The sequence below is a fragment of the Acomys minous genome (genome assembly GCF_964271855.1).
Source record: "Acomys minous genome assembly, chromosome: 5".
NCBI lineage: Eukaryota > Metazoa > Chordata > Mammalia > Rodentia > Muridae > Acomys > Acomys minous.
Genome location: NC_140494.1, coordinates 12,137,017 through 12,151,026, shown reverse-complemented (window position 1 = coordinate 12,151,026; position 14,010 = coordinate 12,137,017). Strand labels below are relative to the sequence as shown.

Below are 14,010 nucleotides of genomic sequence, written 5' to 3'. Positions count from 1 at the left end.
GATGGAAGCTGTCAGAGCTCATCCTCCAGGCCTGCCACCATGCTCGCCACAGTGATGACTATGGACTCACCCTCTGAAACTGTTAGCAAGGCCCCAACTAAATGCTTCTGTTATAAGTTGCCTTGGCTATGGTGTCTCTTTACAACAACCAAACAGTAACGAAAACAGCAATAAATCTGTCACCCACCCACCATGGCCACCTCATAATGCTCTGGTAAATAAATGACAAGTACAAAAAGTAAGTCCTACCAAAGTTAAGTCCTATTGTGGGGACAAGACATTCTTATTACTTTATTGAAAAAAAAAATACCCCAAGCCATAAAGCTTTAAATACTTAGAAAGATGAAACTTGATTGTTCACATAAGTGAGAAGTGTTTTTATAAAGCTACACAAAAAAAGGAGGTGAGATACCTATGTTTTAATATTTTAATATCCAAAATGCTGGCACATAGCGGACTGTTCAGTATTTGATTTCAGTGTGTGCAGACTTACTGTGGTGAATTTAACATGATGAAGGTTCAAGAGAAGGATATTTTGGGAACCCCCCGAGCATTTTCAGAGTATCTTTAAATTAGCCACCTGCTCCATGACACCTTGTAGGGTGACTCCTAGATACCCTGAGTTTTCAAATGAGCACACAGAACATGTAAATGCTAACATCTTGACCTGTAGCTGACATGGAAGAGGCACACACATCCTAATGAAATATGGCAGGACACTCTGTCCACCTGGGAAGGCATGCTAGGCCACAGCCTCAGGAAAAATGACCTTTTCTACACAATGCAGCTCTGGGAGTAGGGGAGCCTGGGGCCACCTCTGAGGAAAACCCCTAATTTTGAATCAGGATGGGTCTGTGCTGCTGGAAGAGAAACATTTCTCCCAGCTGCTCAAAATGTGACAAATGTTAGCATGTATTTTAGCACCTTGCAATGGAGGGTTTTTTTTTTCCCCTTTTCCTTTCAAAGCATAGAAACTCCTCTGAATATTTTACTAATATCTTTCCAGATTCTTTCAGTATAAATACATTAGTCAGTCAATATGATTCTTAGCTCCAAGGCCAGCTTCCTAACACATTGTCTTAAATACAATGCAGTCATTTAACAATATGTATTTTGAATAATCTAAAAGCGGTACTACAGTGATAACGATCTGATGAGTTGCCCTTCCTCTGTGGACCACAACAGACCACTGGGTTGTTATCCACAGAACACCTATGAGGAAACCTTTCAGAATGAAAACAACTACAGCAGCAGCAGCAGCAGCAGCAGCAGCAGCAGCAGCAGCAGCAGCAACAACAACAACAAAACCAAAACTATACTACCATAAAAACCAACTAAAGGTATACATTTGGGAAAAAATTAAATGGAAAAGAGGAATCTCTATAGTGACACATAAATAAACCTGGATCTTATTTTTATTTTACACATGTGGATTTGGTTTATTGAATTAGGGGCACCCCTGATTAAAGAAAACGGCCTCATTCTAATTCGGCCCCCCTCCCCAATCTCTTCTTTGCCTTTCCCACACCTACCCTTTTGGAATCAAACAAGGAAAAAGCTTTCTACGATCCTCCTGGCAGGTTAATGGGTCCTGTATTTTGATTTTCTGCACATACTATCTCGTGTTCCTGAGCTAGGGTTGGTGTCAGCATGGAAGGTGGCACAGTAGGACTGACCTTTCACTAATCACCGTGTTGCAGCAGCTACTGGCACAGCTCATTATGAAAAGGAACCCTTCAATAAGCTGTTTTCAAATACAGCCACACTTTGATTTCTCTGAGAACAAAGACTATACTTTTACATAAAGCTTCTGATGACTATTAGTTAACTGGGTATTAAAGTTAGAAGAAGGCACCGTGTTAATTGTCTGGCATTATCAAGGGACTACAAACTGTGTCAATGTATGCTGGTGATCTTGGCTTTTGTTACGGAGGTCAGAACATTTTTACTGATCACCTATTATTAAAAAAAAATTTAGAGATGTTAATCATTTCAGCTGCTCTTATATATAGGAATATTGCTGAAATCTCCCAGTCATCAACCCATTAAAAAATCTCACAAATAACTAAAGAATATATTCTGCAGAAACCTGCAGCCTCCCTCATAATTGTTCTGCAAGGTGAACTGCGAGCATGAAACGCAAAGGCTAGAAAACCAGCTCAGAGCAGCTGATTCCCATTTTAATACCAAGACACAAAAAGCTAGTTTATCCCATATTATATTCTTTACTCTTTCTCTTTGGTTCTTTCCTTTATCATCTGAAACATCCAACAATTCAGACAATAGCAAGGTCAAAAGGAATGTCCTGTTTCATGACTTACCAGCCATTTGCTGAATGCCACTGAATGCACCCAGGTTGCTGGAGGAGGTGGCCTGCTGCAGAAGCTGCAAGAGAACACAAGTGCTCAGAACAACGCGGAGACAAGGCAACTCCCCATCATACTGAGTACAAATTTAGTTTCTTTTACATTGATATAGTTGGCTGCCACTCCCTGTTGACGGGCTGAAGGTCCCCAGAGTTGGAGGTGTAAATGCATATTAATGTCTAATCTCCATTAAGAAACACAGACACTGGGGAAACTAACTAACACGGCTGCCTTAAAACAATTAATCAATTTACTCTTTTTAGCAACCAGGTGCTAGGTCTTTTGAAACCAACAAAGCGTGACTAATGATAACTCTCTGCAGTCTAGTAGTTACTATAACTCATCTGTCAATCAAGGTCCATTTCCTCCTCTCTTCTACTTTCCTTCCCAGCTCAGTTTTCCTTCCTTCTTTATTAAATGACATTAAAAATATTTATTCTTTGAGGATTTCATACATGTGTACAGTTTACTTTGATTACCATTTTCCTCCTCCAACTCCCACTACTCCCTCTTTAAGTATCCTCCTTTGAATTTCATGTCTTCTTTTTTAAGTATCTCATGGCGTCCACTTGGTCACCCATATGCAATGGTGAATGGGCGTGGGACTTTTCCTGGAGCACAGGCAACCTATCAGGGGCCACATACTAATGAAAAAATGGCTTTCCTTCACCCACGGCCACCAACTACTCATAGCTCCTCAGCCACCATGCTCCATCCCCATGGCCAGAGTCAGTTTTCTTTGTCCTTTATCAGAAACAGGTTATTTATGGATTCAGGACAATGGTGAGAACTGTAATGGATGCAGACCTAAGAACTGTTTTTGATGGTCTTTACCAGCAGAAAAAGGGCAAAGTATTTGCCAAAATCTAACATTATCTGGTATACACTGAATCTGTGTATAACGAAGCCTATAAAAGGCTTGGCTTCGTTTTCTACTTTTAGAAGCCCATTGTTTCCTGTGCAGAATCAGTGGGTGTCACAAGGTAAAGACACATGGTTCCAGTTCTGAAATGTTCTTGTCCACCTTAGCTGGACTGTATTCCATCTTAAGACACTGAGTAGATGTAGAGACATTCTTCTTTTGGTAAGATAGATCAACGAAGATAAAGTTTATATGTGGGGAAACATACAGCTATGTGCACACAAGCCTGTTCTCAAACTCACACGGGAAGAGGAAACAGGAAGAGAGATGAGAAAACCTAGGGATTATCCATTTTAATACATAAAAAACTTATTTTGGTTTGATTCGTTGAGTTGCTCATCCATTTGTGCTTAAAAGTGTCAACTCTCCCTTTATAGAATGTTTTGGTTTTTTTTTTAAAGTTGTAAAATTAGCTTTAAAGATATTTTACGGCATTTAGTAACACCTGCTGAGTAAGCAAACTATTTGGAAAGTCAAGAAACAAGCACCGATAATTACAGGCTTGAATTCTGGTTTAACACAGAAGCAGATAGTGCAATAAGGGACCAAATCGCTTTCAGACAAGAAGGCTTTCCAGTGACGGGGTGAAGCATGGCCAAGGAAACACTGGAACCAGGACACGAGAACACCTACTCACAGCTTAGAAAGAGGCAGTTCTGTAAACGGGGTTGAGTTTCATTCTCTTTTAGCTTATGAAAATAATTTTCAGATGTGGTCACAGGAACATCAGAGATTTCTGTGAGCTGTGAAGCAAGGGAAATGTGCCAAAATCCTGAGACAGGTACGCATGTCCTGGCTTTCAGAAATGGTAAAACAAGAAGCTGGGCTTATGGAAAGTATAAAAAGGCAAGCATGATGCCAACTTTGAATACATTTTTTGGCACATACAATTAAGCTGATGGTCTGTGACTACCTCAACAACAAATTTGTGAAATAATTTTATTTCTACATTAATTTCATTTCTACATTAAAAACCTTTTAAATGAATGTATAACTCAGTGATAGAATATATAAATACAGAGGTATAGTTACAAGGCTGTTTAGCTACATCCACATAATCTGCCCAAATGTGAGTTGAACAAGGCTGACAGCAATAGATATGCCAAATTGGATGTGGAAAAACCCATGAGGCCTCAACTCTACATAAAAAGCTAGAGGCAAGTGAAGAAAGGTAGGAGAGGGAAAGGTGGTTTTTTTTTCCCCAGGGAAGAGCACACCAAGTGGTTGTCCAGTGCCCAACAATCAGCCCTGAAAACATACATACAGGTAGCATTATATGGATGAAACCAGGCTATATTTAGGGACATATATGAATATACCTATACATACACACATATGGATTTGGAGGGAAGAGAGGGAAGGGAGAAATGTTTCAATTATAATGTCAACAAAAAAAGGGTGAAGAAAGAATTAGAATATTGATTACTTGTGGAAGAGGAGAAGGTAAACTATTGGGGGGCAGAACAGTTCTAGGGTTCAGGCTATAGTCTACTTTTTAAATTCTTTTATGGGAAATACAATTACCAGGCAACAGACTAGGGAAAAATACATGGCAGCATATGGGTATATTTAAGTAAGATACCTGGCAAGAATATCCATGGCATTTTAAAGGATAAGACAGAGAAATGGCCAGAATATAATAGTAAACACAGTCAATCTTTTACTGTCTTAGGTAAAGACAAGAGAAGCATGCCGGAGCCCATTCAGCCATCTGTTCATCCATTCACTTACTTCTTCATTCAACAGCTCCTTTTCATGGCCGACTGTGCTGGGCGGGGGGTGGGGGGGTAGGGTGGGGGGGTAGGGGGTGGTGGGGGGTGGCAGAGGTAGTGATAAAGCCTGAAAACTTCTGTTAGCTGAAGGCCCACAGACACTAGCAGCTGTATGATCTAGGTAAAGGCTAGAGGCCTCCTTGGGCCCCTTATCCTCATCTCCCCTTTCAACGCAGTAGGGAAGACTGTCTCACAGAACAGTATAGCGTCTGCTAGAGTAAAGCCTGTGGATGACATGTTCCTACGAGGAATAGTTAAAATGTGGAATGACAGAATTAAGACGTGTACATGTCCTTACTAACACTCCCAGGCTAGAATAAAAAGCCTCAAAAAAAATCACAAAATGAAACTTCACTGATCAACATGTTGTACGGAACTTAGGTTTCCCAACAGGCAAGTGAAGCAGAGGAGCAGAGTGCTCACTGCGTCTTCCCAGGCCACATGGATGGTCTCTACAGGAAGCCGCAGAAGGTGCTAAAGCCCACACTTGGATCACTCTTCTGTCTAGCTTACATCTTAGGAGGGGAACTCTCTTAACTTCTGGGCACTGTACCTCAATATAGACAATGACCAAGAGATGCTTAAAGCAAAGGAAACACTCAGAAACTTAAGGATATAAGAGATGGTTCAAAGAACTGAGTCTGTTTGGCCCACAAAGGAAACATTCGTGTCATCCAGGGTGGAGACTGAGGTCTCCCTACCTCCTACACTACTCGCATTAACGTGGCGGCTGGTGAGGTCTCTGCCATTTCTCCTGGAATCTTTAGAATCTAGAGTTTAGCTGACCAGTTACCAAGCAGGAGCACCTCTTATCTAGCACAGGCTTTTTACTGTGCCTTAAAACACTGTTTAGAAGTCTAGTGTATTGGGTTTTATTCCGTTGCCAACTGTTTCTACAAAGCTAAATTAGACATATTTTTATGCTAATCAATTTAATTAACAGAAACCTACCCTAATGCTGATTTTATAATGTCTGGGACTCAAAATGTCTGGAAAGTAAAAATTTTGGCATACTTAAAGTAGCTTTTGACAGTTTGGGAGTTCCGTTCTGTCTCTCCATGGAGGCCACACAGAGCCCTGTGCTCTCCAGCACTTACCGCCAGGTACTGTGGGGTAAGTCCGCCCAGCCCTGTCAGGTTTCCCCACGTGGCAGTGTTGAGCTGTTGCATCTGCTGTGCGAGCTGCTGCTGGAGGCGTCTTTGCTCTTTGTCCTTCTGAGTGTCAGCAAACTTCACCACAATGGGTGAAGAGCAGCCCTGTGGTCGGACACATTGGAAAGTGAAGAGGATGTTACAGCCTGGTTGAATCCCTTTATAACATTCAGTCATCACCGCATTGATCTTTCTTCACTGTCTTAGAGCACATGGAATGGTCTGGAATGGTTTTTAATGGTTTGATATTCCTTCTTCTCTGAATGGTACCATCAACAGAAAACTCCATATACTGTCACTGGTTTCTTTAAAGGGATCTCTGTTGGTGAAGCCACCTGCTTTTTTGTTTTGATATTACAATGCCTCGCCTTTCTTCATGTGTCTTCCTTCAACTTTCCAGGACTTCCTTCAAGACAAAGGTGTTATCTATAATTATACTTCATAGTTTGCTTGACTTAAAGATAGTCTTGTCTTTGTGTATCTGCTTATTTCCATATACAGGTACAGGAGAAAGGAACAGAAATCACCATTGGAATGAAAATATCTCACTCATTGTTAACCAGTCATTTATTTTCATTTATGTATTTCTGAACACTGGATCAGTGAAGATAATTTTGACACAATAAGAGAAGTGAGTTTCATTTTAGAAACATGGATGAAGGTCAAAGATATGAAAAAAAAAGGCACTAATGAAAGTAACTATTTGCATGTTCTCAGAAAGTCTGTTTTCCTTCTTCCATGTCACTTCTGTTCTATCCAAAGTCCCCAGAGCAAACCAAAAGATTCAGAAGCACAGTCTTATCTAGTCAGAGTGATGTATCTTTGTTTGTTTGTCTTTTCGAGATAGAATTTCTCTGTGTAGCATTGAGTGTCCTGGATTTGCTTTGTACACCAGGCTGGCCTTGAACTCACAGAGATCCACATGCCTCTGCCTCCTGAGTGCTGGGGTTAAAGGCGTGCGCCACTGTGCCTAGCTAAAGTGATGCATCTTAAATGGATTCTACATGGCTTCTATTCTCAATCTCACCATTCTACAAGCCTCGTTCAGTATTAATTTCCTCTAAAAGGTAAGGAGTAAGAATAGTGAGAAAGAAATGGTCAAAAGTTACATAATAAAATAAATTAATTTTTGAGTTAGATATAATCTTTGGGAAATATTAGCCTACTACTTCAAACAGGATGGCCCGATCCCAAACACCTTTGAAATATCTTGGTAAGTTCTTGGTAAGAACTCTGCTGAAAAGTACTCTCCCTTCTGAGCTTTCTGTCCTGGACATGGAGCATGGAGCACATTCCGTCACCATTCTGCTACGTTTTTGCTGAGTTTTTTTTAAAAAAGGAATTTCTACCCAATTGATTAAATAAAATATTATAATGTGGTAACAATTCTCTCATAAAAGATATACTATTTAAACCAATTTTCCCTTCCATTCCCATTAAGTCATTTTTCTTTCTTCTAAAAGACAAACTTGCACGTTTTTCTTTGTCACTTTGGGTAGTTACTGGGAATTTAGCTATGAATTATATTAGGTTATCAAGTCTGTTATTTAAGAAAGTAAGAAAAGTGAGATGATTGTGTCAGTGTGAAACTTCTAATCTATCAACCTATATCTCTGATAGGCAGAGTCACGGGACAGAATATTAAATGTTAATAAATTACATAATAGTAATACTTCCACCATTAAAAATTAATATATTTTTCTTATCTGCTTCATATTTCATTACTTTACTACTTATTAAAAGAGAGCAAAATACTCTAAAAGACGAAAATAACACGGAGAAATTTTGCATGGAGAAAGTTCTACTGCTGCATCAAACGTGTTCCATAAGGAAGGATAGCATTTTCCATCTTCTCCAAATAGTACATTTACTGACTTCTCATTCTTAAATGTGAAAAAAGGCATAAAAGCATAAAATCAGGCAAACAATTATAGTTTTAAAAGCGACCTGTTTAAGTCAAGAAAGAAAAACAAGTGGGGATCACACAGAAAAATATGGGAAAATAGATGTTATATGCGTGTTTTAAAAACAAATCTTTGAACATTTACATCATTTTAAGTTAAATAATGTCTTGTTAAGATGTGTACCAAAGTCCTGAAAATAATGTAATTAGTTAAAACTCAAGCAAACAACTCTAGTGGTTTGATTATAGTAGAACTGCATGGAATATAGTGTTCTGTTTAAAGGTCAAATGTGTAAATCCAACTGAGGGTCCTTTGTCCAAGCACGGGTATCCAGTTTTTAAAAGGAGTATACCAACTCTGATGGAATCACAAAAGCAATCTGAAGACTAACCCTGTGCCAGCCTTCTACAGTGCTTTTCTGCATGAAAGCCTCATTCTGGTTTCGGCTCTTGCCCAGTTCTGCCTTATGTCTTGGGCTGGGAGGGACTCGGACCATGCCAGCATCCTCTATGAGCTCATGTGGAGATGGCAGCACTTTTAAGTGTCAAAAGAACTTGAAAACCTTATCTAAGGGGAGATCAATTTTGGTATAAATTCCTCAATTACAGGAAATAAAAATAGCTAAATGCATATATGTAAATATGTACATATGAGGAGTGTTTTTTTAAACAGCACTTTTATTTTAACATCTAAGCTGAAAAATAGCTGGAAATCCACAAATTTTGAGCAGCCTATGAGAAAAGGGAAGCCAAAATATGAGGAATATGACTTCAGGGTATACAAGACTGGACTCCTGCTTATTATTTTCTACTATGTTCGATTTTCACCTGAGCTTGCCTTCAGGTAGGGGGTGGGATTGTCTTAAAAATGCATTGCACTGTAAGGAAAACAAATTAATTATATATGTTAGGAATATCAAAGTCAAAATGAATGTTCAAAAAAGACAATAGGCTTTGCAATGCTGATGTTACAACTCAAAAAAGTACAGTAAACACCTAGTAACAATGCCATGCACATCCCTCCACCCTTTCCACCCCCCTTCTGAATTAAGATAAAGGAGTTTCCCATAACACATGACGCATAATGATCACTTAGCTCCCAGCATGCTTTGGAAGATGCAGCATTGCAAGAACAAAAACAAACAAACAAACAAAAACAAAAAATAAAACCCCAATTAAAGGGGGATTAAAAAAAGAAGCTCAAACAATTACTATTTTTTTGCACATGAAATAAAATTGAAAATATTTTTGTTCAAATTGGAAGACACAGCTTCATATAACAGCACAAGGCCACCACCTCTGGAGAAAATCACCCACACAAAGACACAGTGTACATGACACAGCAGCACATGCACTCTCAAATGATCCTATGAGACAAAACAGAGTAAGTGATGGCATGTCACTTCTGGGATGTTCTTGTGCAAAATTCTGAGAGACCGTACCCCAAATCACAGACTGAGCACAGAGAGTTGTGCGTCTCCATGTGTCATATTTCACCTTGGTGACTGTCCTGTTCCTCAAGTCCACAACCTCTTAGGAGATTGGACTTGAGCACATATATTTCTTTGTTGTTCACCTTTAATTAAAAGGACCAATCTGATATTTTAGGAGACTGAAAATTAGCATTTCATTGCTAATTAGGAGAATTATTAACTTTCTTAAAAACTCCTGAGATGAAAACACAATTCTGCTTGACTATATTAAGATCTTTAACCAGGTGATTTGTTACAACAGTGATCTGAGGTGGGGGTTGCTTAGCTTGGTCCACACCAACCCTGCTGTGGGGCATGTATTCAAGCCTCTAGGTAAAGAATGACACTTTGCTTCAAGTGCCTCATATCTCAGAACTCCAATCAAAGGCTCAAAAGACAGCTGTAGGGCAAGTGGAAGGTTTCACTAAAGTACATTTCAAGTCATTAGAGGAAAAAGAGGGAATGGAAGTGGGGGGGGAGAGAGAGAGAGAGAGAGAGAGAGAGAGAGAGAGAGAGAGAGAGAGAGAGAGAGAGAGAAGAATACATATGAGTGGATGAAAAGTGAAATGGTGAAAGTTTAAATCTGTGATTGTCATGTGAACAATCCACACAGGAGAGAAGTGCTTTACCATTCCCCATCATTTGCACAAAGAAAACAAGGAAAGGGCAGATGATACAGTACCTCCATGGTCTGAGACTGATGCATGGCTTTGATTGCATTCTGTGCCATTGCCCTTGTAGAAAATGTGACAAACGCACAGCCTGTGGGAAACAAGGGGACAGGGAGCAGGAAAGACAAAAACAACAAGACAAAAGGGTTGGACGCTTGTTAAACCAACACAGTCTACGAGAACTGCCACAAGACGACACTGTTCTCAGTAGTACATAAAAATAAACAGCTTCTCCCTTTGGTTTTATCTTATTTTGCTTTTTATTCGCAGTGCTGAATTGCTAATCTTACCAAAGCAGAACAATTTATTCATCAGCTTATTATTATTATTATTATATTTTAAAGGGAACTAGGGATCATGTTGCATACTTTTCTTTATCCACAAGGTTTGAAAGTAGCAGGAGGCAACTTGCATTTTCTAAGTTAAAAGTGGGCTACTTTCTAACTTCTCCTTGGCTGACGAGCTCTACACTGAGAGCATGCATACAGTAGGACTTTGTATTTCAAAATGTATCACCAAATTTTAAAAAGTAAATAAGAATTCATCACACCAAGAGTAAATTAGCAAATAAATTTCAAGAGCTGAAAATGTTAACAAGTAAATAGATCTAATTCGTCTTGGATAGTTAAAAACATACATAAATATCAACTGATGCTATTCAAATGTAAGCAAATATACCAAATCCATTACAAAGTAGTAATTACTAATTATTGACAAAACAAACAGTTACTGTGAGAGAATTTAACAGTGCATACAAAATAAATTATAAGAGCTGTAATTTGTTTGTACAAAATTTTCATGACTTTGGAAGTTGTAACTTTCGGAAAGGAATCAGAGATTTGACCTGAAGTTTAACACACACAAGACAATGTACATTTCTCCAAACATCTACTATGAGCCCTATAAGGCTTTCTGTGTTGATTTTATCTAGTGCTATAAAACTGCTAGCATCTGTCGTGCTGCTCCCTGCTTTTGATAGCAGTACTGGCCACCATGCAGGTCACCATGCAAACTACATGGCTCATCACCCTTTGTACTAATAAAAACACTGCCTTGTGAAATTTACATTTTATTCATCATGTCCCCTTGGGATGCTTAGAGAAAAAGGCTGTGAAATTAATGCAGATTCAGGCTGATTTTATAATAATACCACAGCACACTAAAAGCTTAGCTAAAGCAATACAGACTTATTTCATTTATGATCTCTAATGACTTTAAAAGTGCATTGATTTTCAGCTTCTTTAGCCTTGCACAGTTTGAACTTAGGTATCAGCGAATAATTTAGTGTTCCACTCAATTTCCTCAAAACATTATTATTATTACTACTTAAAAGATTTCCAAATGAAGCAGATCTAAACACCAAGAGGCGGAAGCCTATTGTCATTTCAGAGCAAATGCATGAAAGCAGAATTCTGGCATCAGCAGTATGAGATTGTTGCCCCTGTGGCCAATAAACAAAACAGAACATTCTACATTCAAACAACCAGCAGATTGTCCGCTTTATGTAAATCAATTTCTGATTCATAAATATACTTTCCTCTTTTGTCCTGCATTGTGGACCTGGTGAGAATATCAAGTCAATCAATAAAGCAGCATTCTGCTGTAGTGTCTTTTAATCAAACAGCATTAAGAGAAAGTAGTGTCTGTCCACTATCCCCAATGCACAATGACATCCAGTCATGAAAGGAACTAAATGGGTAATTTTTTTGCAACCTGTTATGATCTTTAATATACAAGTTCCCAGCACACAGGAGGGTCATCCTACACCCCCTACTGCTGGTTGAGCAGGTATTAAGAAGCAGGCAAGAAGTCCAGCTCGCCTGAGTACTGAGCTGTTGCATGTAGTTCTCTGACAGAGAGAAGGTGACAAAGACTAATATTTAAACATGTTGCACGTACCTAGACATGACTGTAGCTTTTGGCATCCATAAGAACAACGACCTTCTCTAAGCCCCCTCGACCAAGTGTGAACTAGTGTGGGAGATAGGTGACAGTGTCTCTACTGGAGTCTACACTGATGCTAAGGTCTGAAATTACAGTCTTAAATTTGCATTAGGTTTCAAAGTGACATCTCCTCAAAATGTTATGAGCATCACTGAAATTACAGAGGAATTAAGACTAAGAGATTTTAATTTTCTACTTTTTGCCTTGAGACTACAATGGAGGCCAAAGCAAATCACCTAGCAGAAACATGTTTGAAAGCATATGAAGCATGGGCCAATTCTGCTTTAATGGTCAGGAAGGTTGTTCTATTTACTTCATTTGCTCATAGTATCTAAGGAATGTGTGCCGAGTTGACAGTTTCCAAATGGGGGTTAAAAATGCATTAGAAACATGTAAAATGTCAATAAGAACCAATAAAGCACAGCTTATTCATTTATCACAATTTCGCACAAGTAACTTTTAAGTAACGTGAGAAAGATAAAGCAATTAGCAGGCACAATAAATCTCTATCAGCTTGAACCATTGCCCTCTTCTCTAAGATGCCTGCAACTAAAAAACCCAAGCAGCGCTTAATTTTACAATCCTCACCCATTCAAAAACTGATCCCATGAATGTGGTAATTTCTTTAACCTTTTTAGTCTGCAGGCAGTGGTACAAGAAAAGAGTGGAGCTGCCTCCTTGGGGTTTCTGTCAAGTTCTTTAAGAATGTACTGTGCTCAGTTACTTAGAAGAAAGAAATTACTGTGTCATTTATAAAGTGGGAATACATGGTGAAAAATTCTGCTCTCAGTGTAACTCTGGATGAAGTTAAACAACTTAGGAGTCAGGTATTTTTTGGGACAGTAAAGCTTGTTAATCTTTGTAATTTATTTATATTTATTTATTTTGGTTTTTTGAGATAGGGTTTCTCTGTGTAGCCTTGGCTGTCCTGGACTCACTTTGTAGACCAGGCTGACCTTGAACTCTGAGGTCCATCTGCCTGCCTCTGCCTCCTACAGTGCTGGGATTACAGGCGTGTGTCACTTGCCCAGCTCAACCTTGGTTATTTATATCAGGGGAGGTTGTAGTAGTTATGTAGATAGATTAAAATTTCTTCCAGCACAAGTATAAACATGGTAGTGGCTCTAGTTCTAGGTCTTTGCTATGTGGCACTTCACCAACCCAGGATCATAAGAGCTCTACTATTAAAACTGGCCACTGTTTTTTGTACAGCTGACCCAGAAAGCTTGCCATTGGGCAGAAGTACCTTAGGTCCTAGCTGGTCTGTCCTGCATGCACTGACACTGAGTCTTGGCAGGATAGGACCTCCTACTGGTTGGCGTCAGCCCATAACTATTTAGGACTGCTAAATACACTATCTTGGCAACTAGTATTCAATGCTGGAGAAATGAGACTGGAGGAAAAATGATATGAGTATTAAAATGATACTCATTTTTTTATCTTTGGTTTGGATATAGTAGCATATATACATGTCACTGTCTTAAAACTGGCATATATATATATATATGAGAAAAAATCCTTTTGTGGCTAACCTGTAGTTTAGCTTGCAATTATTGTCTTCACTTTCAGAATGTGAGGGATTACTAATAGGAGTGAGCAATGGAATTTTTTAACAATTATTATTTCAGCGAGCCTGCCTTCTTGTCACTAAAACAGATAGATGGCTGACTTAGGAAAGGTTTCACAAAGTGATTTCCTGCTACAGACAGGACCTGAGGACATCTCAGAACCCTGTCATAGAGGGTGGGTGCTTGGAATACATTTATTATCACACTTGCCATTTCAACAGAAAGGGCATCTTCCCCCATC

General features: G+C 39.0%; 1 protein-coding gene across 30 annotated transcripts in view; it reads right to left on the bottom strand.

Annotated features, from left to right (window-relative positions):
* CELF2 (CUGBP Elav-like family member 2) overlaps nucleotides 1-14,010 on the bottom strand; it is an 823,768-nt gene that overhangs the window by 51,061 nt on the left and 758,697 nt on the right. For 29 of the 30 annotated variants that reach the window (XM_084783998.1, XM_084784007.1, XM_084784009.1 and 26 more), the window contains 3 exons: nucleotides 10,269-10,348; nucleotides 6,158-6,316; nucleotides 2,322-2,385 (listed from right to left, as the gene is read on the bottom strand). In XM_084783998.1, the coding sequence (XP_084640124.1) occupies nucleotides 2,322-2,385; nucleotides 6,158-6,316; nucleotides 10,269-10,348 (303 nt within the window). The remainder of the gene's footprint in view (nucleotides 1-2,321; nucleotides 2,386-6,157; nucleotides 6,317-10,268; nucleotides 10,349-14,010) is intronic. The other variant, XM_084784013.1, reaches the window with a different exon arrangement.